Raw genomic sequence first — 25,338 nt, forward strand, 5'->3', positions numbered from 1 at the left:
TGGGGCAGAAGACACTACAGGGATTCAAAGAAGGTTTGGATAAATTCTTGAAGGAAAAGGGGATTGAAGGATACAGATAGAAGTAAGGATAGGTTTTTTTAGGGCAGGGAACACTTGACAGGTCATGGACCTGATGGGCCGCCGCGGGTGCGGACCGCTGGGTGCGATGGACCTCTGGTCTGATCCCGGTGGAGGCAACTTCTTATGTTCTTATGTATTTCTAACTGGTTGGTTATTTTAGAGTCTAATAAGTCGAGTTCGATTTCTTCCTTCAGGATGACTGCTAATCCTCCCCCTCTTCTGTCCTGGCGATTTAGCATATGGATTTTAAAGTTATGTGGAAGAAGGTTATTTAATAGGCCTCAGAGGTGAAGTATGCCTGTGGCTGAGGCCACTGATGAGTAATATTCCTGTGCCTTAGACCTCAGAAGTGAGATCTTCCAGGGGCTTAGGCCTCAGAGGTGAGATCTTTCAGGGGCTTAGGCCACGGAGGTAAGATCTTTCAGGGGCTTAGGCTTTGGAGGTAAGATCTTTCAGGGGCTTAGGCCTCGGAGGTGAGATCTTTCAGGGGCTTAGGCCTCGGAGGTGAGATCTTTCAGAGGCTTAGGCCTCGGAGGTGAGATCTTTCAGGGGCTTAGGCCTCGGAGGTGAGATCTTTCAGTGGCTTAGGCCTCGGAGGTGAGATCTTTCAGGGGCTTAGGCCTCGGAGGTGAGATCTTTCAGGGGCTTAGGCCTCGGAGGTGAGATCTTTCAGGGGCTTAGGCCTCGGAGGTGAGATCTTCCTGTGGCTTAGGCCTCGGAGGTGAGATCTTCCTGTGGCTTAGACTGCAGATGAGTGAGTTTCATGTGGCTTCTGCCTCAGTGAAGAAAATTTCCTGGGGTTTAGGCCTCAGATGAGAAATGCTCCTGTGGCTTGGTCCTCAGTTCAGCAATTTTCCTGTGGCTTAGGCCTCAGTGGCAGGAGGATTCCTGGGGCTCAGGCCTCAGTGGCAGGAGGATTCCTGGGGACTCAGGCCTCAGTGGATGGAAGATTCTCGGGGCTCCGGCCTCAGGGCAAGAAGGTTTCCTGGGGCTTAGGCCTCAGAGCAAGACATATTCCTGGGGCAAAGGCCTCAGATGAAAGAGGCTCCTGTGACATGGACCTCAGTTGAGAAATTTTCCTGTGGCTCAGGCTTTGATTGATGAATATTCCTGGAGCTCAGGCCACGGTGGAAGGCCGATTCCTGGAGCTCAGGCCATGGTGTAAGGACAACCCAGAGGTAAGGGAGGCGTAGCAAAAAAAGAATGCAAATGAAGCTCTCGCAAGAAGAGGTTGACTACACACAGATTCAGGAATAGAGTGTATGTCTACTAGAAACATTATCAAGGTAAGAATCTAATCTTTCCATGGAGTGCTGTCAGCTTAGCAAAGTGAAACATGAGTGTTCTGCCTCTTGGCAACACTCTCCATACTGACTCAGACATTTATTTCCCCTCTTGCTTTTTTTCAGCTCATTCACCTAGAGATCAAACCAGCTATCCGTAACCAGATCATTCGAGAACTGCAAGTGCTACATGAATGTAACTCCCCATACATCGTAGGCTTCTATGGTGCTTTCTACAGTGATGGCGAGATCTCCATCTGCATGGAGCACATGGTGAGTCTTGCAAGTGAAGCTGAAAAACCGTAGTTTTGAGACCCACCTATAATCTAGGAATTTCTATGTGATCTATGTTTACCAGATTGCATTATGTCTCAGATCCGAGTGTGCATATGTTCTGCACTTATATACAAACCAGCTTTAGTTGTCATTGCACTTAATGTAGTAAGACACTGCAACCAGTTTCAGGCTCTATGAGGCTTGTATTTTCCTTTTTTTTAATCGAAATATCTCCATTGTTCCATTCTCTTTGCTTCTGAATCTCCTTTGTGCTAAACACTGAAAGAGAAACCTATGTGGCTGAATCCTTCAGGGCTGTCTAGGATAAGCAGCCACTACACTTCTTTTCTGCATTACACTGTTCATCTCTATCCTACCCTCAAGTGCACTGATAACTCCACTTCCAGTGCAATAGGTGAGACATTCTGTAGACAGTAGGGCTATTTCCCTATAACTGCATGCTGCTGCAGAAGGAATCCACTCCGGATTTTTCACTCTGCCTCTGTTATACTTCACTGGGCTCTCTAGCTCCACATTCAGTTCTTTCCTTTTGCACTTGTGCCTGCAGGAGTGTTTGCTCTTCTCTCCCCATTTTATTATTTTAATTTGATGTAATTTCGTCCCCTTTTTGGATATTTTAATGCTTGGAGCGTTTTTGAAGCTCTGCCTGCTTGAGAATTCACAGACTTCAATCTGTAGCTTACAGGCCGATCCCTCTGGGTACCTGTTAGTCAGTCTGCATCGTTTCTCTGGAGCTCAGGGCTGTCCCTGAGGTGGTCTCACCTCCTGTTAATCAGGGGTCGAGCGCAGGCTGTTAGGCGCCCTAAGAAGGCTTGGCGGGGTCTTGCAGAGTGTGTCGTTGCACCTCCGCCCCGTCCTGGTGCGCATCCGTTGGTCTTCAGAGGTGGAGGTGTAGTCAGACATAGGAGTCTTAACTGACAGCCCAAAGATATCTTTGTAGAAGCATTCCCAGCATTGTGGCAGTGAATTTTCTCATCCAGGTACTGTGAAAGAGCTGAAAGCAGGCTGCAGCACTGATCCTGTCTGGTCACCAGAGGAGGTTGGAAAAATGGGATTTTGAAGGTTTCTGGAGGTTCCTCTGTGTTCCCCCTCCTGAAAAATCCTAAAATCACCATTTTTACTGTTTGGGAAGTGTGAAAAATATTATAGTTTTGGCGTGAATTTTTTGACGGTGACCATCTTGGATTTTTAGCAATCTTTTTTTCTAAAGTTCTCCTTCTTCAAAACTGCAAATTTTTCCTGGAAACCTGCTGGGATGGAGTCCTTAAGTTCTCCTCATGTGGATTCTTGCCAGGATTGCACAAATTTAGCGCTTTGAGCATCCATGCGCCACGTGTTGCAAGGGGGGGGGGGCTACAGTGCCAACTTAGCTTCTCCCCTGCTGAAGCAGATGACCAAACGCTCAGCTAGCCTGGCAGGGCAGCCGTCGTTCTTTTAGGGGCTCGGTACAACTCGTACTTCTGTCAACCAGGCTGCAGAGCCAAAGAAATGCAAATGTAAGTCTTCTAAGAGTGACTTTTCGTCTCAGGAGCCAGACATGTTTTCTAAATTTATGAAATTTTTGTGAACAGAGTTTCAGACCAAGTGTTCTCCCTCTGAACACTCTCAATCCTCCTCCGCGGCATCTCTTAGTAGCATGGTGCCTCTGGCCATGGCCTCGCCTCAGCCTGCTGTGGCTTTTGCGCTACTTGATCCTGATTCTGACCCAGATGCTGATGTTTCCCTTATTTATCCTTTCTTTGCAGGTACAGCGCTTCCTGTAGCAGAAGATCAGGGGCTGTGTGCTGGAACATAAGAACATAAAAATTTGCCACTGCTGGGTCAGACCAGTGATCCTTTGTGCCCAGCAGTCCACTCCCGCAGTGGCCCCCAAGTCAAAGGCCAGTGCCCTGAGACCAGCCCTTCCTGCATTCATTCCAGTTCAACAGGAACCCGTCCAACTTTGTCTTAAATCCCTGGAGGGAGTTTTCCCTATAACAGCCTCCAGAAGAGCATTCCAGTTTTCCACCACTCTCTGGGTGAAGAAGAACTTCTTACGTTTGTAAGGCATCTATCTCTTTTTAACTTTAGAGAGTGTCCTCTCATTCTCCCTACCTTGAGAGGGTGACCAACCTGCCCTTATCTATTAAGTCTATTCCCTTCAGTATCTTGAATGTTTCTATCAAGTCCCCTCTCAGTCTCCTCTTTTCAAGGGGGAAGAGGCCCAGTTTCTCTAATCTCTCACTGTACGGCAACTCCTCTAGCCCCTTTACCATTTTAGTCGCTCTTCTCTGGACCCTTTCAAGTAGTACCATGTCCTTCATGTACGGCGACCAGTGCTGGATGCAGTACTCCAGGTGAGGGTGCACCATGGCCTGGTACAGCAGCATGATAACCTTCTCCGATCTATTCGTGATCCCCTACTTAATCATTCCCAGCATTCTGTTCGCCCTTTTCGCCGCCACCGCACATTGTGCAGACGGATTCATCGACTTGTCGACCAGTACTCCCAAGTCTCTTTCCTGGGGGGAGTCTCTCCAAGTACTGCCCCGGACATCCTGTATTCGTGTATAAGATTTTTGTTATCGACATGGATCACCTTACACTTATCCACATTGAACCTCATCTGCCGTGTCGTGGCCCATTTCTCGAGCATATTTATGTCATGTTGCAGATGTTCGCAATCCTCCTGCGTCTTCACTACTCTGAATAACTTTGTATCGTCTGCAGTCTTAGATCCTGTGGATTATTCTACTGTCTTGCTCTTATTTAAGTTTGCAGCTGTGCCAGACCTCATTTCTGAGTTGCAGGAATTGAATTTAGTCACTCAGCCGACTCCATCCACTTTTTTCATCCTTGCTTATGTAGTATGTGCTTGCAGTTGGCTTCCTTTCCCTGTCACTCTGATATGAGTTTTCTGATCTTGAAGCAGTTTGACTCTCCAGAGTGTTTTCTGAAAATTGCAACAGCTATGTCCCGCTTGTATTCTGTGATACAGGAGTGTCAGCTCAGGGTGTATTCTTTGGTGGTGCAGGTGACTAATCGCACCTCTCTCTCCAGTGAGGGTGGTGTTGTGTTAAAGGACATGCAGGACCGCCAGGTGGATGTGGTCCTTGGGAAGCTTTTTGATGCAGCTACTGTAGGTATCAAGGCTACTTCAGCGATGTCGTTTGTAGCACGCGCCTGTCTTTCTCGACTGCGCGTCCTGGATAGTGAGGCAGTGGATCCCCCTCTTCATCTTCTGATGGCTGGGACAGATTATATAGCAGATGTATTGTATGATCTCATGAGAGTTTTGGCCCGCCGAATGTTCTGGGTTCGTCAATGGCTTGGTGATTCCACTTCAAAGGCTACTTTGGCTAGGCTGCCTTTTAAGAGGCAGTTATTGTTTGGCAAAGGTCGGGACGACCTAATGAATTTAGTAGATCCAGACCCTTCAGGGGTTCTGGATACTCTAATTTTCATGGTTCATAGTGTTCCAGACTGTATACAAATGCCACGTCGCAGAGATTTTCCCAGGGCTCCCAACGATGATTCACTGGCTACAGGTGTTCCCAGCATTCCTCTTCCCATTCTGCACCCTTTGCCAAAAAGGCTCAATGATGCTAGGCCAATGGATGCCCCTCTGCAGATAGGGGGCCGGCTCTCGCCATTTCTTCTTGCCTGGATGTGCATTATGTCCAACCAGTGGGTCTTGGACATTATTCGGTTGGGTTACAAGCTGGAATTTGCTCGACCTCTGACAGATTGGTTCATAGTCTCTCCTTCAGGTTGCCCAGACAAAGTGCTCAAGGTTCAAGCCACCATTCAATGCTTGCTGGGTATTCAAACTATAGAGCCAGTATCGCCCAACCTCTCGGGCTCAGGTAGATACTCTATTTTCTTTATCTTGCCAAAGAAAGGCTCAGAAGGTTGGAGGCCTATTTTGGATCTTCAGCATGTGAATGTGGCTCTCAAGATTCCTCGATTCTGGATGGAGACCATGCATTCAGTTATTGAATCAGTGGCCCCAGGAGAGTTTCTTACCTCTCTGGATCTCATGCTTGTACATTCCTATTTTTCCAGCTCACCGCAAAATCTTGCGGTTTCATGTTCTGGAACAGCATTACTAGTTCTTGACACTGCCCTTTGGGCTAGTGACAGCGCCCCAGACCTTCACCAAGGTGGTGGTGGTGGCTTACCTGCTAAAGATGGGTCTCCAGGTTCACCCTTACTTGGACAACTGGCTGATTAGAGCTCCCTCATTGGCTGAGGGATGACACATGGTAGAACAGGTGCTGGAAGACGTGGGCTGGATTGTCAACTTCAGGAATAGCGCTCACAATTACTGGAATACCTAGGAGTCCATTCGACACAGCAGCAGACCAAGTCTATCTTCCAGAAACTTGGAATGCAGAAACTGTGTGCCCAGATTTCTTGCCTTCTAGATCAGCCGGCTCCCTCGGCATGAGATTATCTTCAGGTTCTGGGATCCAAGGTTGCCATGCTGGATGCGTCCTCTTCATCATGTTTTGCTCTTTCACTGGGCTCCACACAGGAATGCCTTGAAGACCCAGCTACCTTGGACTCTGGAAGCAAGCATGTCACTCTGCAGTGGTAAACCATTACACATTGCCTCCTGGGTAATGACAGATACCAGCTTTCGGGACTGGGGAGCACATTGCAATCGTTCTGTTCAGTGGTGTTGGATGCCTTCTCAATGAAAGTGGTCAATCAATAGCTTGGAGCCATTCAACTAGCTCTGGAGAGATTGCAGAAGACTCTGGAGGGCCAAGTGGTCAGGGTCTCCTTCAACAACACGACGGCAGTAGCCTGCATTAATTGCCAGGGATGGATCAAGAGCACTCCTTAGGCTCAAGAAGCCCACCTTATTTTTCTTTGGGTGGAGTGTCATCTAGTGCTGATGGCAGCATATGTGGCAGGAGCAGACAATGTTCAAGCAGACTTCCTCAGCAGACAGACTCTGGAACCGGGTGAGTGGGTCCTGTTCCTAGAGGCGTTCCAAGCGATAGTGGGTCGCTAAGGGGAGGCCCCGCTTTGACCTCATGACCATGGCAAGAAACAAGAAAGCGGACCACTTCTTCAGTCGAAGATCTGAGCCCGGAAGTGAGGGGCTTGACGCTCAGATGTAGCCATGGCCTCGGGAGATTCTCTTGCATATTTTTCCTCCTTGGCCGATGATCAGCCGGGTCATTCGGAGGGTCGTGGCACATTCGGGCCACGTCATTCTGGTGGCTCCAGATCGACCTTGCAGACCATTGTATGCTGATCTTCTGAGGCTGTGCAAGGGTCACAGCCTTCAGCTGAGCACCTATCCAGACCTTCTCACGCAGGGTCTGGTATCCATGGAGGATCTGAGTCACTTTGTTCTTACAGCATGGCTCATGAGCACGCAGCCTTAGAGCATAAGAGATATTCCTTAGCAAAGCAGCAGATGAATCCAGAGACCAATGGGATAGCTCACATCTATCAGCAGGTGGAGATAGAGAAACTGATTAACAGGTGTACTTATTTGCTGGCACTCCTCCTGTCTCATCAGTATTCTCTATCTCCCAGCAGGTTGAAGTCGCTATTCAACTAGCTCCTGGATTCTGGCTGTGACTGGAACTTTATTACCTCCTGTTGAGGATTTCTCTTCAGTGAGACTGCCATTCTGTTTCTCCTGTTGAGTTTTTTCTCTTCAGTGAGACTGCCATTCTGTTTCTCCTGTTGAGTTTTTTCTCTTCAGTGAGACAGGGGTGTCCGGCTAAACGGTGCCGGCTTTAGAGGTTACACTTGGGCCCCCCCTTGTCCCTGCCTCACCCTCCCTCCAATGATAGAGGGTTTAACTTGGTCTCTAATTTTTTTCTTCTTTCCCTTTAAAAAAAAAAAAAAAAGAGACCGCATTTGCTATGTATGATTCTGCCCTGTCTTTGGGCTCAGCCAGGGTCTACCAGCTCTGCAAGCCCTGTCCACCAGGTTGTGAGTATTTCTTTTTATGTTACATCGGTGGGTTATATTTCTGGTAATGTTGGAGCTGGGTGTGTTAGTTTTTCGACGTTGTCTTAGAGCTGCGGGTTTTGTTGGTGATCTTATGTTTGGTGATTTGTGATAACTGCAGTGGTGCGGTCAGGTGGCTCAATCATGGGATGATTTATTTCTCAGAGGCTCCGCTTTGTTAAATTTCAATGTAACTGGACTTGTTCGATGGAGGGCTCCCTGCTGTTGCTAGGGAATGTACGTTTGTATATGCAATCTAGTTAATTTAGAAAATTTTTTGGGCTCAGTTAAAAAAAAAAAAAAAATGGCGCCGGTGCCTTCCCGCGTGAGGGGGTGCGAGCTTGTCTTCTTGCGTGGGCGGGGAAGTATCCTGATTGTTATGGCCTGGTCACTGAGACTGCTGTTTGCACGGAGTATCCTGCAGCTGTGTTTAATTGCACTGCGGGTGACTGTTTATGGAGCCGGTGCCTTTCGGAGGCCCGGACGCCCGCGCTTGTGCTCCGACGCTGGCGGAATCACCGTGGCGTCTTTGTTGTCTGTTATGACATCTCTCCTCTCGCTGCGCTTTCTGCGAGCTCCCGATTGCTGGACTTGGCCGCTTCTGCGAGTTGCAGTTACCAGTACTGCGGCCATAGACTCTCTCCCGAGGCTGTTGTTTGGGCCTATATGTTTGGGTTTTTTTCGGGCATGGGAGCCGTCCTGACTGGCCAGAGGACGATGGAGAGGGGGTGACAAGGTGTGCTTGGCTCCTGGGTTGCAGCTTGTTCCTGCACTGGACCGGCAGCAGTCAGATTGTCACTGACGGAGGTCAGCAACAGGGGGATATCCGGATCTGAGTTCGGATCTCTCCTCCTCTCTCCCGGGGTACCTGTCTGGTGCTTAGGCAGTTTGTCTGCTTTCCTCTTCCTTGCACCTTCAGGCTGCGCGGTGGGGGTCTGCTAGCGCTATGGAAATGACTTTTTATCCTACCGTATTAGGTTTTCCTGGTGAGATGCTACCTAAGGCTGGAGTGTGGTAGCCAGGTGGTGCCTTGCCTTTTCCTACGGGCAGGGCTAGGTTTTCTTATTTCAGGAGTGATGCAAGGTCCTGTGTTTTACTGGCTTCTTTGCAGTCTTATGAGGCTACCATCTTCTCCTGCCATAGGGGGCTGTACACCCTGTTTTTCCAGGTTGTTTGAGGGTTCATTTCACCTTGCAGTGACTCTCAGTAGGGGACACCAGGGCTATATGTCAGTTTGAATATTCCCTCCCGTTTTTTCTTTGGGAATGGGTGTCTTATCTTTCAGACATACGGGTCTGTCTACTTTTCCTAAGGGCACTCTTTCTGAGGGGGCCTGGACTGCGGATTGCCATGCTTATCATGCTGGTTTCTTCTGTCACCATTTTCTCATGGCACATACTAGATAGGCCCCCCGACCAGACAAGACGGACTGTACAGCTCCTTTTAACCAGGAGCCGGTTAACTATTCTATCAAACCCGCGGAGGACGCGCGCTCTGTGGCTGATAGCCTCATCCCTGAAGCTCTCATTAGCGATGTGAGCTTTGTCTGATACCTATAAGGATGCTGTTGTTGTCCACGGGGCGGTAGATGCAGCCTCTTGATTGAGTCTAGTGTGTTTTTCTCTTTAACGGACATACGTATTTAGCTCATGTTGCATGGTGTTAGGACTGTTTTCATGGTTTCCAGTATATTCCTCTTTACAGGGTGACACTTGATTTTTCCTAGGAGACTCTTCTTGCAGATCCGGCAGTCTCATCCTGACATTCCCTGACCTTCTGCTCTTCATTCTGAGGAGATCTTGACTTCTTCCAATGTCTCTTCAGGCTTTCTCATGAGGGAGAAGACGCGGTACTGTCAGGTCAGGGGGGGGGGTGTAGATTTTTCATGATGCTTGCATCTTTGCATCCTCCTCAGGTTTCCAGTGCGTTCTTGGAGTCTCTCTGTTTTGTGTTTCCCTTTTCAGTGTTCCTGGTCCTCGGGGCAGTTCTTGCAGTTCTTTGGGAACTAAGGGACGTTTTTCCACTTCCTGCATGGGGCCCGAGATGGGGGCATTGGGCAGGCTAAATCCGGTTCTGCTGAATTAGTTTCTCGGGGTTACACATTTCTGCATACAACCTGGGAATATATTTACATTTTCTCTATGGACTCCAAATGGGCACTTGGTATGCCTGCCTCTCTTGGAGCGGCGCTTTTGGTTTTGGCACATGCCATTTCGCCTACCCAAGGCTTCGCAAACGTTTTAGGTGATGTGGGCGGTGGTTCCGTTTTGGCGATGCCAGGTGATTCATCTAATTTTTTTTTTCTTGACCGCCTACTTGATTCGGACGACTTCCAGTCGGGCCATTTGACTGTCATGAAAAGGGTGGTATCTTTCCCTCATTTCTTTACATGTGCATCTTCGGATTTGCACAGCGCTTTTTTTCTCCTGTACTATTTATAGGTATAACGGGGTGATGTTTTATTCATATAGGAGTGACATGTGTTTCTTTCCGGAGACTTGGGTGTGGGGTCTCGGTCTCAGATTGGTCTTCTTCTTCGCTTACCATGACTAAGAGTATGGGATTCTGTACAGTTTCTGGGATCCATATTCCTGACTCCACTGGGAACTTCAGCTTGCTTTCCCCTTCTTCCGCTACAGCAGTCGCTGTTGTTCCAGTAGTTCCCGGTATCTCAGGACTCCAAATGTTTGGTAGGCTCCCCCTGCACCGCTCTATATGTTTGGTGGCTCAGAGCGATTTCGCTTTTCAAGGCATGCCTCGGTCTTTGCTGGACTAGCTCATGACCGCCGATCATTTGGTCAGTATTAGGATGGGGGTATTTCTCTACAGCTTAGGCAGTAGGTGTTGTCCTCAGTTGGCAGGTGAAGTTGGTCTGCTTCAATGGGGGGGCTTTCATCTTCATCTTCTGTTGGCAGGGTTTGGATAGACTTTCTTTCCGCAGAATCTGAGCATGGCCCATTTTCTTGTAGGTTCCAGTGTACAGCGCTGTGTACGCTCTGGAAAGTGTGCATGTGGGTAATAGTGTGATCTTCTCCATCCTGGATGTTGAGTGTTGTGGCTCAGGCATTCTAGCGCTTTTTCTGGACGTGAGATCTCCTTGTCCTAGACCTCATGGCCTCGTCTCTCAATTCTAAGCTTCCTAGCTTCTTCAGCCCTTCTGAAGTCTTAAGAAGTTGTCAATAGTGGCTTAAGCTAAGGCGTGGAAGGTCTTCCAACATTGGTGTGCCCAGATGCTTGCTGATTCTCGCTTTTCTTCAAGCTGGATTGGATAAAGGCCTCACTGTGGCTTCTCTTCAGGCCCAAATGTCCAGGCTCTCCTATTTTAGATCCCGGGAGCCTCGGCCTTCCTTGGCATCTCATCCTGATGTTGCTAGATTCTTGAAGGGGACTCTTCATGTCTGACCTTCCTGGGATTTTAATTTGGTGTTGTCTAGCCTTACCAATGCTCCTTTTGAGCCCCTTTGAAATGCTATCCTATTGGACTTGATGTTCAAGACTGTTTTGCTGGTCGCCATTACTTCAGTGTGTCATGTGTCGGAACTACAAGTTTGTTTTGCAGGGACCTTTTCCTTCGTATTTCGGAAGTGGGGGTCTCCCTTCGGACAGTTCCTTCCTTCTTTTGCCGAAGGTAGTTTTGGCTTTCCATGATCAGGAAGTGTGTTTGCCTGCCTTTCAGCCGACAGGTTCCAAGTCACAGGACCGTCTGTTGAAGAAACTGGATGTGCGCAGAGATTTCTGCATTATTTGGAGGTCACCAGTGAGTTTCGTCTCTGACCGTTTGTTTGTTCTGACTCATTCAGTTAAACGGGGTGCTCCCCCGCTTCCAAGGCCATGATTTCCAGATGGATCCATAGGGCTAATTCATCAGCCTACATTCTTTCGGGTAAACAATCTCCTTTTACCGTTAAGGCACATTCTACCAGGAGTGTGGCTTCTTCATGGGCTGAAGCTAGATCTGTCTCTCCTGAGGAGATTTGCAGAGCGGTGATGTGGTCTTCTCTTCACATGTTTGCCAAGCTCTACAGAGTGGACATGGCTGCGAACCTTTGGGTCCTTGGTCTTAAGGGTCTGTGCAGCAAGCCCACCCTAGTTTTTTTTTGGGGGGGACTACTTTTGTATGTCCCTACTGTCTAGAATGTATCACCTATTGCACTGGAAAAAGAGATTATGTACTTTTCCAGCAGATAGGTGAGACATTCTAGACTTCCGCCCTGTCCTTCCTGCCCCTGCTTACAGTTTTCAGTCTGTTTATGCTTCTCTAAGCTGATTCTTGAATGCCTGTCAGCCCTTGAGGGCTGGGAAGAATTTGGACACGGTACTACTCGAAAGGGTCCAGAAAAGAGCAACTAAGATGGTTAAGGAGCTGGAGGAGTTGCCATACAGCGAAAGATTAGAGAAACTGGGCCTCTTCTCCCTCGAACAGAGGAGATTGAGAGGGGACATGATCAAAACATTCAAGGTACTGAAGGGAATAGACTTACTAGATAAGGGCAGGTTGGTCACCCTCTCCAAGGTAAGGAGAACAAGAGGGCACCCTCTAAAATTGAAAGGGGATAGATTTTGTACGAATATAAGGAAGTTCTTCTTCACCCAGAGAGTGGTAGAAAACTGGAATGCTCTGTCGGAGTCTGTCATAGGGGAAAACACCCTCCAGGGATTCAAGACAAAGTTAGACAAGTTCCTGCTGAACCGGAACGTACTCAGATAGGGCTAGTCTCAGTTAGGGCGCTGGTCTTTGACCAGAGGGCCGCCGCGTGAGCGGACTGCTGGGCACGATGGACCCCGGGTCTGACCCAGCAGCGGCAATTCTTATGTTTCAATTTATTGGGGAGTAGTTTCTGAGCTCCTTTGAAGCTTGTGTTGGCAGTTGACGGTAATGTTTAGTTTTGAGCAGAACAATTTTTTTAAGCCTGTTACTACAGGTGCCTCTACTTCACATATATTGGATGGCTCTACTTGCTTGGGTACTAACTGAAGGTGGAGCTAGAGAGCCCAGTGAAGTATAACGGAGACAGAGTGAAAAATCCAGAGTGGATTCGTTCTGCAGCAGCACGCAGCTATAGGGAAGTAACCCTACTGTCTAGAATATCTCACCTATCTACTGGAAAAGTGCTTACCAAGGTAAGTACATAATCTCTTTTTCTTGTATCCTTCAGTGCTCAGAGGACCATTTAGTATACAATCTCCCTCAGCCAGCTACGTTTTTAGCTGATGCTCTCCTGTACTAGGAATTTTTGGCTTGTTTGAATCTCTTCACTTGGTCTGTATTTGCTGCTGCTATTGTGGATAAGAGAGAGATTTTTATGTGGGTTCACATATATTTTGCTTTTTAATGCTGAAATTTTCAGCAGTGGGATTTTCTAGTCTTGGTTGTGTGTGCATGATCTGCTGAACTGTGGTTTGTACAGTTAACACTAGATAGAAACTCTGAACAGCAAAACCACCTATTTGCTTCCCTGAAAGGACCCAAGTTTTAAAGACTGCTTTTATTTATTGATTGTATTTTCAAAGTTGCAACAGTGTTGACTCTCTTCATAAAGGATTTCAAGCCAAGGTGAAAATAACAAGTGAGACAGATATGAATATGTGTTTTGGTATGTACAGGTTTTGCAAAGGTTTTAGGGCATGTTCAGTGCCGACTACTTGTGTTGTCTAGCAGAGTAACTTGGTGTTCTTGGTCTTAAGTCTTTTAAAGCTACTGTTAGATGTGCTGGTTTCATGGAAAGCAGAAGTGGAGGTTTGGGCCAGGGTTAAGAGGAAATACACAGTGTAAGCCCCTCCCTTGAACAGTTGCTGGGTGTGAAGTGTGGGCCAATGTGGCTAGATCCTCCCAGGGATGATCTTCCTATAAGGTTTCTGCATATGTAAGGGTTTCTCTAAATCAAGCAGATGAACCAGACCTGTTGTGCTTGGAGAAACTGTATACAGTAATTGAGATCTCTGGAAGTTGTTTTCCAGAATCCTGATACACCTTCTTCCCCTTCCCGTTCCTGGACTGATTGATAAGAAAAGCCCGTCAAGTCCAGTTTTATTTGTGACCTGAACACAGGCCTAAATGAAGGTTAGCATCTGCTTTCCCATTACCTCAGAGACTATGCTGAAAATATTTGAAGGGGTTTTCCATCGCTTTTCAGATGATGCGTTGTACAGAATTGAGAGCAGTTCTGCTTTCAGATTCAAGCTATCTAAAGAGAAATGATAGAGAGAGACTTCCGTGGGCAGGATGTAGATCAAGGTCAGATAATACTATTGCCAAATAATGGTAGGGGGACTCACAGTGGGGAAGTCCTTTTGGCCAGAATCATTGACCCAGATCAAGATGGGTAGGAGTCGAGGAGTGACACTGATTCTGGAGCAGGTGTTGGTTGCCTTCATTCAGCATGAGTTACTTTAGTAGCCTAAAAGTTAATGAATGAAAAAAAAATTGCTTTCTTTTCTCTTCTGTCCTCTGAGCGTGAATGGAACCTGGCATCATTGCTCTAGCCCTATTCCTGTCTTAACAAAACAGGTAGAGAACAAGAGAGAGGAGTCTTGTTTGTGCTCTTTGAATATGCCTTTGAGTGCAAAGTTGGTAAAGAGAGCACCTTCCTCTGCAGACCAAATAATGTAAATCTATTAAGCCATGAGCTCTAATGAGAGATCTGATTCCATTAATTGGTCCAGAGGTATGATATTAGCGAGGGATCCCTGAAGGACATTACTGTGCTTATTGGATTCAAGTCTTGGTTCTGTCTATGTAGGATGGAGGATCTCTAGACCAGGTGCTGAAAGAAGCTCGAAGAATCCCTGAAGAGATTCTGGGGAAAGTCAGCATTGCTGTAAGTGTTCCAACAGTATTTGTTTTGTTTAAACCAGTTTTCTTTGAGGAAGGCTCATCAGCTGATGTACAACAGTTCCATGCTCCTCTGACTGTATATCCTTAAATGTGAACTTCTGATATTTTCTGTATTAGAGAAGCATATAGCCTTTATGACTGAGAGGTGCTTTCCATAGCTCTCTTGGTTATTCTCTCCACCCACTTTGAGGACAGTTTTCAAAGAAATTTAATGCAAGTTGAATGCATTTTACATTCCCCTTCTTAATGTGGCAGAAAATCCACATGTTATGCAACAGTGCAAGTCTTTTCAGCCATGTTGAAAGGAGGTGTTTCTGGCAATGTGTTTTAGGTTGGGTGGAGGAAACACACGTGTAGATGGTGCCAGTGTCTCATGTGTACCTTGTACCCATGGCACACTTCCAAGATAAAACGTTTCCCTTTGAAGATGGGGCAACAGTAGCAAGTAAAAAAAATATGTGAGGGCTTTGGATCATGGTGGGCAGAATTGAACAATGACTGCTCAGAATCTGTATAGGGCACTTATGAAGATGACTCTTGGCTCTGCCATCCTCTCATCTGTGGCTTTTTTTCTGCAGGTTCTGCGAGGCTTGGCATATTTAAGGGAAAAACACCAGATTATGCACAGAGGTAATTCATGCACATAAATGATCTAGGGATCCCACACTTCCTCTCCACCCCCTACCTCATTTTTTTGTTTTCTGCAGATGTAAAACCTTCCAACATCCTGGTGAACTCCCGAGGGGAGATCAAACTCTGTGACTTTGGAGTCAGTGGGCAGCTCATCGACTCCATGGCCAACTCCTTTGTGGGCACCCGTTCCTACATGTCTGTAAGTCAATATCTTGGCTTTCACTGGGCCTGTATATTCACACTTATGGTGGTTTGGCAAACCATTGTATGACGCATAGTTTACTTATCTATCATAGGCTTAGTACAATGTATGAAGAGAGCAGCTTCCCTTTGTCTTTGTCTCATATTAAACAAAATGGTTCTTGTTGTAGACTGACACACAACAATATTCATATGTCTTTTGTACTTGAACTCCTAGGCCCAACCCTTGCATCCAGATTTTCAGCTAGTCCAAAAATTGCTTTGGAAAAACTATTATAGCTTTTACTATCCCCCAAGTTTGACTTAACATAACATTAGCCATACTGAGTCAGACCAATAGTCCATCTAGTCCAATATCGTTTCTACAATGGCTAATCCAGGTCACAAGCACCCAGCAGAAACCCAAACAGTAACAATATTTTATGCTACCGATCCCAGGCTTAGAGTAGCCTGATTTGTAAATGTACCTTAACATCTCTGCAGTATGTTTTAGGTTATAACAATTGAGAGAGCTTATGTCAGAGCTGTCCTTTACTTCTTCTGGGAGCATCATATTTTTCCAACTACAACAGGATCATGCAATTTGAAATGCCCTCATTTCCCACTGTGGGGTGGGGACATGCTGAATGAGTACAGTTGGCTAGTGGGTGTGAAACTTGAAGTCCAGATAGTAAAAGCCTGGAATGGGGTGTATCATCATGTAGGATCAGCAAAGCAGCAGAAAAGTTATCATGATAGAATTAACCAAAGCATGGCTTTCCATCATGGAAAAGTACTACACTTGTAACATCCTCATCTGAAAGATTTTTCCTGTGCAGTTGATACGCTTTGATTATGTCATAGCAAGAATTAGTTACAAAATTTTTATAAAATGTTCTTAAATCAGTAAATGAACAGAGTAAGCTCTGTTCTTGTACAGTTCCACTCTATTCCTGGACAAGTGGATTATGCATCCCATGTCACGAGACTGCTTATAGGAAGTCTCATTTACATATTTTTTTCTGATCCTCCCCCTCTTACTTGAAGACTACCCTCTGATCACCAGTTGCTTTCCTACAAGAGGTACAGTTGGAGCTTGTCTTTTTCTGCTTGTGTTTATTTTTCCTTCTACTGCTTCCGGGAGGTTGGCTGCTTTGCTGTGCACTTGCCTGGAAAGCCTGCATTCTGAGATTGGGGCTCAGGGAACTGGCTCACCCCAGGTTCGTCAGCTAGTAGGTTTGAGTGCAGGCTGCATGGCTCTGTGGAGGTGTGGTCAGGATTGGGGTTCACTTCGTTCCACTGCCTGGTCATGTGCATGGTGTGTCTCAGAGGCGGTGGAGGTCTCCAGCTGGGGTGTTGGGCCGGAGTGGTAGTCAGAAGATCAGCCGTCCAGGTTTCAAGGCTTGTTGAAGCAGAAGGATCTCCTTGTAAACTATTTTGACTTCTTTTCCTGCAGCTTCCAGCACAGCATGGCACATTGAGTACAAGGCCTGTCAGTGATTTTGGACGGTTTTCAAAAGTGTTGTTTGGGGGTTATTCCTAGGTCCCCTCCCTCCACCCCTAAAATCTTAAAATTGCCGCATTTTGGGTGTTTTTGTTATTTTCCCAGGCTATTTTCTTTTGAAAATCACTCCTGCAGTAGCCCTCTTGGATTTTCCTGATTTGAATTTAAAGTTATTTTATGCCTCTACAAGCTTCATTTTTGTAAGAAAACTAATCAGATGGATTACTCAGGGCAGGATACTTTGGATTCATGCCACATTTGCAGTGGATGGATGGCCGGCAACCAGCTGTGTTTCACGTGCCATGCAGCACAAGAAGGGAGCAAAATTTCATCAGCCTTGATTCCCTTGACCCCTTTGGGAGGTCCTGCCGCTCAGTCCTTTAGTGGCTAGTTGAAAGAGCAGAAGTTGATCCCTGGGAAAGACATGCTCACGGCCTCAGCGAAATGCAGCCATGATTCAGCATTGAAGATGAAGAAGTCCTCTAAGAGCGACAGAGTTCCCAGGAGGCGGCTGCATCTCTGAATGAGGGTTTTCCCTTGGAATTTATTAACATTCTCTTCCAGGCTTATCTAGCCAAGAAAAAGGCGCCTGTGACGTCCTTGCTTGGGGGGGGGGGGTCCCCCCTTCCCAGGATGAGGCACCTGAGATGGGGAGGGATGGTACGCCGACTGATGACATGGATGATCCAGATGATTTAACCATGTCATTGCTTATTCAGGTTCTGCACCTCTCTCCCTTCCCTCTAGCCTCCTTCCCATGGGTCCAACACCTCTATTTCCTCCCTTCAGCACCCAGGTGTGGGTCTAGCACAGGAGTAGGCAAATCTGGTCCTCGAGAGCCGGAGCCAGGTCAGGTTTTCAGGATCTCCACCATGAATATGTATGAGATGGATTTGCATGCACTGCATCCTTGAGATGCAAATCTATCTCATGCATATTTATTGTGGATATCCTGAAAACCTGACCTGGCTCTGGCTCTCGATGACTGGAATTGCCTACCCCTGGTCTAGCACCTCTCTAGCTCCAGTCCCCTCACCACATGTACCTAGCACCTCTTTCCCTTCCCATCAATCCACATACCAGATCTAACACCTGTCTCCTTTCCCTTCAGCTCCAGCCAGACCAGCAGCCCAAGCAACCCCCTCCCCATTTTGTGGGTGTAGCAGCAGTCTCCCCCAAGATTGTGGGAGCAGCAGCCCAAGACTGAGCCCTGCAGTACTCCACTGGTCCAGTGGTCCATTGGTTCATCAGGACTCTGTCCGAGTCTGAAAGACACCAAGCAGTTTGCCAAGTTGTTCAATTGCTGCAGAGGCTAGGCTGGGTGGTCAAATTTTGAAAGAGCCAGCTCATGCTGACCCAAGACCTGGAATACCAGGGGGTCCATTTTGTCACAGGCATGAACAGGGTGTTTCTTCTCAAGTCATGCCAAGAGAAGCTTCACCAGTTGATACATGCCTTTCTGGACTCCCAGGTTTGCAGGTTCTGGGGTTGATGGTCGTGACCATAGATGATGTCTCCTGGGCGAGGGTTTACTTGCGCCTGCTCCAGGATACACTGATTTCCCGTTGGGATCCACAAAGGGATCCGCTGCAACTGAATCTCCTTTGGATGGCAGAAGCTCGGTGCAGTCTAACTTGGTGATTGAATCATCACTCCCTCTCCAGTGGGGTTCCCTTTCAGATTGCCACCTTGATTATTTTAATGATGGACGCCGGTCTTTATGGCTAGGGGGCTCTTTGAGTGGACAGTCCAGTCCAGAAGAGACATTCATATCTCGGAGAGGAAGTAGTTGATCAATCGCTTGGAGCTTTGTGCAATTTGGCTAGCTCTCCTACACCTCGAGAGTGCACTCCAGAATATGACAGTTTAATTCTTCTCGGACAACGCCAAAGTGGTGGCCTGTGTCAGTCATTGAGAGGGAGGGCACCAGAAGCGCACCCCTGTGGCAGGAGATTCAACTCTTCTTTCACTGGGGGGCAAACATCTTCAGGCGTTTTCCATGGCTTACAAAACAGAAGTAGACAACTTGCAAGCAGATTATTTCATGTCAAACTCTGGATCCAGAGGAATGGTTTCTATCCCAAAGTATAGTGTTCAACCTGATGGCATCAGCACCCAACAAGAAAGCAGCTCGGTTCTTCAGTTGCCATCATAAACCTGGAAGGGTAGAATTGGATGCTATGGTGCTCCCATGGCCATAGGAGGGTCTACTTTATATCTTTCCTCCATGGTTCATGATAGGCCATCTTCTGTGGAGAATCAAGATTTTCTGGGGGGTCGAGTGTTTCTTGTGGCACCAGATTGGTCGAGGCACCTGTGCTAAGTGGATCTGGTTTGTCTGCCGCTGGAGCAGGATCTCAAACTTCCCTGCCACTTTTGTTGTCTTATGCAGGGTTCCATAGCCCTGCAGGATCTGAACCACTTTGATCTTATGGCATGGCTCTTAGGTGCGCAGATTTAGTGCTCAGAAGCTACTTGACAGGAGTGATAGGTGCCATCTTACACAGCAAGAAGAAAACGACTGATGCCATGTATGCTAAGGCTTGGCAGTGTTTTCATAATTGGTGCCCTTGAAAGAGCATAGACCCAAACTCGGCTACTATCCTGCTGGTTCTTGAATTCCTACAGGGAGGTTTGGTGACAGGTCTTGTAGTTGGTTCTCTGAGAGTTCAGATAGCTGGGCTTTCTTGCCTCTGGGAAGCCTCTGGGAAGCTCTCTTGCCGCTCATCTGGATGAAGTCAGGTTCCGCCTTTCTTTGTGCTAGCTGTTTTCAGCTTGGAATCTGAGCCTGGTTCTCAGGTCACTGGCATGCTGGTTGGACTGGGCTTCTTTGATGGACCTTACCATCAAGGCTGTTTTTCAGGTAGCTGTTGCATCGGCCTGCAGAGTTTCTGAACTTCAGACTTTGTCCTGCAGAGTTCCTTTTCTTCGGTTACAGACTGTAGTGTTATCCTATGCATGGTTCCTTCCTTTTTACCCAAAGTGGTATCTAACTTTCACATTATCTAAGAAGTGAGGTTGCCAGCGTTTTCACGCTTGGGTTAGAAAGGACATGATGGGGTATTTAAATTGTTGGACATGTGCAGAATCTTACAGCGATACTTGGAAGTCGCGAACAAATTTTGTTTGTTGGATCGCCTGTTTGTGCTGATTGGGGCAGCCTGTAAGGGCAGAACAGCTTTGAAGGCCACCATTTCTACATGGATTCAGATGGCAATTTAATCGGCCTAAACTGGAGCTAGTAAGCATTCTTCTGTGTTGGTGAAGGTGCTCTCCACATGAAGAGTGGCATCCTCGGCAGAATCTTCAGTGGTTTTCCCAGCAAATATTTGGGGAGCGGCTGCTTGGTCTTTTTTGCATATCTTTATAAAGTTTTACAGAATTGATGTGGGCGCCAGGAGGGATTCTGCATTTGGATCCTTGGTTCTGGCAGCAGGCTCATCAGTCCCCCCTGAATTTGAGGGACTGCTCTGTTAAATCCCACTTGTCCAGGAATAGAGTGGGATTGTACAAGAAGGAAAGATTAGGTTCTTACCTTTGCTAATCTGCTTACTTGTAAATCCACACTCTGTTACTGGAACCTGCCCTGAGAATTGCTGATTCACCCACTATCTGCCTTAAGTACTGGTAAGTTGGACTACTGATTCTTTGACCAGCCTTTGTCAAGTATAATACTTGCAAAATTTTGTGCACTTTGTTCTAGGGGGTCCTTAATTTCTGTTCTCCACACTGTTAGTACAGTTTGAGTCTCCGTATTTTCACTGTTTTCTCATTTACAATATTTTTAAATTTCTGATTGACTGTTCTGATGTTTATTGATGTTGTTATGAGCACATTAGACTTGTTTCTCAGGGAGTGTCCCCATATCCCTCCCCTTTCTGTGTCCTATATAGGTTTGGCTTTTGTACCAACTGGAAGTCAAAGGGCAGTCCTGAGATAAGAGGGGAGGATCAAAAATATGTAAATGAGGCTTCCTACAAAAGATACGTGACCCACTTGTCCAGGAATAGAGTGTGGATTTTGAAGAAAGAAGATTAGCAAAGGTAAGAACTTAATCTTTCCATATTGGCTTAACAATGACTTGATTTTGGATGGTGCACAAAAAATGTTTCCTGCCTCAAAAAATAAGTAGAAACTTTCTGTCCCCCCAATGCCCTGTCTGAGAATAACATTTTTGTATTTTCTTTTGTACTCTAAATCCATCTTCTTTTCTAAGTTTGGAGGATAATATTTTGACAGAAATTTGCTTGTGTTCAATCTTCAGCCAGAGAGGTTACAAGGTACACATTACTCTGTTCAGTCCGATATCTGGAGCATGGGCTTATCTCTGGTGGAGCTCTCAATTGGCAGGTATCCCATACCCCCACCAGATGCCAAGGAGCTAGAAGTGATATTTGGCCGCCCTATAGCAGATGGGGCAGAAGGAGAACCTCACAGTATCTCTCCACGGCCAAGACCCCCAGGACGCCCTGTCAGTGGTAAGAACCTTTTGTGTCATTCTCACAGTCATCCTGGACTTTGCAATGTCTTTGAGGGATAACATGAATAAAGATCCTGTGATTAGCAAACACAGTATTTTGCCCTTTTCCTTGAGAGTAATCTATATGGGTCCAAATGAGGAATAGCCACACAGTAGGCTGAGGTATACATTATGGAAATTGTAGTTTGTGTAGATAGGAGAAAAGTTCTAATTAAGACTCTGTCTCGTCCTATGGGCTTCGTCCCAGAAATAGGAGCACTTAATAGCCTCCTTGCTGTTTTCACTTTTCAGGTCACGGCATAGACAGCCGACCAGCCATGGCCATTTTTGAACTCCTGGACTACATTGTCAATGAGGTTTGTACATCACTTCTATTCCTTTTCAACCTTGCTGCACCTTGCAGATATTTTCACTGTTGAGCCTTTCAGGTGGTCAAGATCCAAGGTACCAGTGAAAGGAATCAGCTGATTCCTAGCATGTTCTGTTTAATGGTCTTCTGAAAATAGTCTCCTCTGTGCTGTCTTTTCATACTTGGCTCTGAGTTGCTGCTGCTAACTGGGGTGGAGCTGCTGCCTTGTTTCAGGGGGCTGTGGTGTGATTGAAATGTTTTAAGACCTCTGCGCTTTTGGATGATGATGGCATTCAGAACATGGCAAGAATTAATCTTTTACAAATATGCAGGGAGTTTTTTTAAATACAGAACTGTACGTTTCATGATTGCTGGTTTCTGATGACTGCTCACCCTCTTTTCTGTAGCCTCCTCCAAAACTACCAAGTGGCGTTTTCACACAGGACTTCCAAGAATTTGTACATAAATGGTAAGGATTTTACTTAGTAACAAAAGTGAAAGGATCCCTAAGCAGCCATCATTCTGGGAAATGCATAGAGTCTGGTACATTTCTAGATTGGTGACCAGCCCCTCTAATACTTTTGCTGAGACAGCACTCGGTACAATTTCAGTACTGCAATATTCCCACAGCTCTGGCAGTGTACCTCAGTGCTCTTGCACTTTTCACCCAGCTATTCCTGTAATGAGACCAACACACAGCTTGGCCAAGAGCCTTCATTTGTGACCTGCAGGTCCTCCAGTTCACTTTAGTTTGATCTATAACATCACCTGCTGCTCTAGCACTGAATTTTTCTCTTAATCTGCGCCACCTGCTAATGGCTCTTTTATTAAATGAGCATAATCTGATCCAAAATAAAACTTTTTTTTAAGCTTATAAAACTTAATTTTAAATGTTCATTCATGTTCAATAGGTGTGTCATTCTGGACAGATGGGGTAATGTCACTGTGCTCGCAAGCCATGCAGAAGGATTCCACTCCAGCTTTCGAATCCCTCCTTCACTAGAGAGCTCTGCTGCCCCCCTTCAGTTTTTCCTTCAGATCGCGAGCCAAGAGTCATCTTTCTGATATGCTGATATGCTCTGCATATTTCTTTATTGATTTTCGGGGGGGGGGGGGGGGTCAGTTCTTTTTGTGACTTTTTGTCAGCTTTCGGTGCTTAAAGCTCCGCTCATCGAGGGTTCAGCTCTGCTTGCGTAGAGAAGAAGCAGACTGAGGTTTGCAACTGACGGGCCAATCCCCCTGTGGTGCCTATGGACCAATTTGCAGAATCTTTTTGGAGCAAGAGGTCCGTTCTCCTTGTAGCTTTTCTCACCTACTGCATTGAGCGCAGGCTGTCAGGCATCCATAGGGGGCTCATCAGGGTCTCGCAGGTGCCAGCTTCAGTGATTTCTTCTCCCAGATCCAGCTATCTTTGGAGTTGAGGCAGGCTGCAGCACATTTCCAGCACAGGTCACAGTGAGTAAGTTTGTTAACAGCCTATGAGAAAATCAGGTTGGGGGGGCATCTTTAAAACATTTTTTTAGGTGTCTGTCCCTTTCCTTAGGTTTCCCCGTCTCTCTAAAATCTTTAAATCCCTCATTGTTTAATTTTAAAGCATTTTAGAGCCTTTTTTTTTTTTACACCAAAATGCTGCCACCGTGGCCATTTGAATTTCCCTTTTTTTTATTCAAAGTTCTCCAGAACCTTCAAATCACCTCTTTTTGCCTCATAACTGGCAGAGATGGAGTCCTCAGGCTCTTTTATCCCTAATTCATGCCAGTTTTGTGTTGTATTGGTGCCCTTTTGCCACGCAGCACATGAAGTGGGGGGGCAGGAATTATTGACTCTCCTGCTCTCTGCCTCCCTTCCCCGCAGTGCAGCCCTGCTTTAAAACCAAGGGCTCGCACTGCGGAGAAGGACGGCAGAGAGCATGAGAGTTGGGGTGGCAAGAGCTGGGCTTAGCTGGAAGGGGCAGAGAGCAGAGCGGCAGAGATGGGCTGCAGGGCTGGAATTTCAGGCCAAGGACAGTTGGAAAGGACGTTTGTGACTGGTCCCCAGCAGTCGCTTCTTGTGTTGACCAGCCAACCCAGTTGGTTTCCAAGATTTCTTTAGTGAATCACGTCTCTGCCTACTTTGCATGCCATTCCCCTCATTTGCATGCATGGATCGGAATCAGATCGGCACAGAGGTAAGTGAATTAGGCCGGAGTAAAATCGGGTCACAAAGGGATCGCAAACAGATCAGAACACGATCGGTTTGCTTAGTGAATCTAGTGGGAATACTATTATGAATCTGTATTCAAGTATTGTATGCCATATCTACAGCAATTGCATTGGCTTTCAAACGCCTTCAGAATACAATATAAAACAGTAATGATCTGCCATCAATTCTTGTATGGAAACATCCCAGAATGGTTTAAAATAATGTGTCCAGTTATACACCAAACAGATCATTACATTCTGAAAATTTAGCTTTACTGAAGACGAATGTAAACCCAAGGCTTGTTGAGACTGGCAAAATGACTTTTTGCTGTGCAGGAGTTAGAAAATGGAACTCCTTTGTGGGCCAAATACGAAACTGCCGTGTAAAGGGTATGTTCAGGAAATTACTCAAGACACAGCTATTTGTAGATGCTTTCTTCTAGTTAATAATTGCCTTTATCCCAGGACAAGCAGGCAGCATATTCTAACGTATGGGTGACGTCACCGACAGAGCCCCGGTACGGACCACTTTAAAAGTGCATCGCCACTTTAAGAGTTTAGAAAGTTCGTGATAGCCCGAACTGGCAAGTGCGAGTGCCTTCCCGCCCGATGTAGGGCGCGCAGTCCCTCAGTTTCCTAGTTCCTGCAAAGCTAAGAAGTCACGTTTTCAATGGCTGATGAAAATTTTTTTGCTGCCTTCCCACTCTCATGGTTTCTGACTTTTCAGTCAATTTTTTCAATTTTAGTAATAAAAAAAACCAAAAAACCAATATATAGTAAAACAATTTTTTTTTTCTTTTGCTGTCGTCGGTTTAGCCTCGATGGGGCCTTGTGGGTTGCAATACTGTTCTTTCTCCACCTTATGGCTGTTTTTCCGTTCAGGACACTCCTGATAATTTTCCATCCGGGCAGTTGATTTGTTGGGGCAGTTGTCTTCACCAACATCCATCAACAGTTCTCGCAGTGTCGAGACCTCGGCCTTGCCACTTACTTCTTCCCCTGCTCTTCTCCTCGCCAGTGCATTCTCATGTGGGTTCTTCAGAAGCAGTTTCCCTTCGGTGCTGTCAGGAATACGGCACCCAACGATATCTGTAATCCGGTGCCCAGTGCACTTCTGGCACCACTAATCCAGCCCGCACCAAGATTGACATTGCTGCTTGGGCCCGCTCCTACCTAGGTAAGTTGGCTCACAAGTTTCTCCTTTGGGCTTATTGTAGCAGTGAGTCAAGTCCTGCCGACCTCGATCAGCTCCATCTCTGGCTCTGCTTCGATATCAATGAGTGCCTCGATACCAGCATACTCATCTTCGGAGCGTGGAGCAGCACCCATGGTATCGGTTAACAGGCCAATGGTACCAATGTTTTTTCTTTCCTGCAGTAACTTTTTCCACCCTGCTCCTGATGTGTGCCTTGATGCTGGCATTTTCATCTCTGGAGCCGTCGATGCAGCCAGCAGTACTGGTGTTTTCCTCTTATGCAGCAGATTTCATTCAGTACTTCGAGTACATGTCCAGCTGTATTTTCAGTTGTTCGTGCCGACGCCTTTGCATATTAAAATC

General features: G+C 46.6%; 1 protein-coding gene across 1 annotated transcript in view; it reads left to right on the forward strand.

The window, feature by feature from the left end:
* Positions 1-25,338, forward strand: part of MAP2K2 (mitogen-activated protein kinase kinase 2) — a 63,272-nt gene that overhangs the window by 22,792 nt on the left and 15,142 nt on the right. Inside the window, exons 3-9 of the mRNA XM_033955324.1 lie at positions 1,491-1,637; positions 14,360-14,437; positions 15,033-15,084; positions 15,162-15,286; positions 21,036-21,249; positions 21,543-21,607; positions 22,008-22,069. Coding sequence (XP_033811215.1) covers positions 1,491-1,637; positions 14,360-14,437; positions 15,033-15,084; positions 15,162-15,286; positions 21,036-21,249; positions 21,543-21,607; positions 22,008-22,069 — 743 coding nt within the window. The remainder of the gene's footprint in view (positions 1-1,490; positions 1,638-14,359; positions 14,438-15,032; positions 15,085-15,161; positions 15,287-21,035; positions 21,250-21,542; positions 21,608-22,007; positions 22,070-25,338) is intronic.

This window comes from Geotrypetes seraphini, chromosome 8 (genome assembly GCF_902459505.1).
Source record: "Geotrypetes seraphini chromosome 8, aGeoSer1.1, whole genome shotgun sequence".
Lineage (NCBI taxonomy): Eukaryota > Metazoa > Chordata > Amphibia > Gymnophiona > Dermophiidae > Geotrypetes > Geotrypetes seraphini.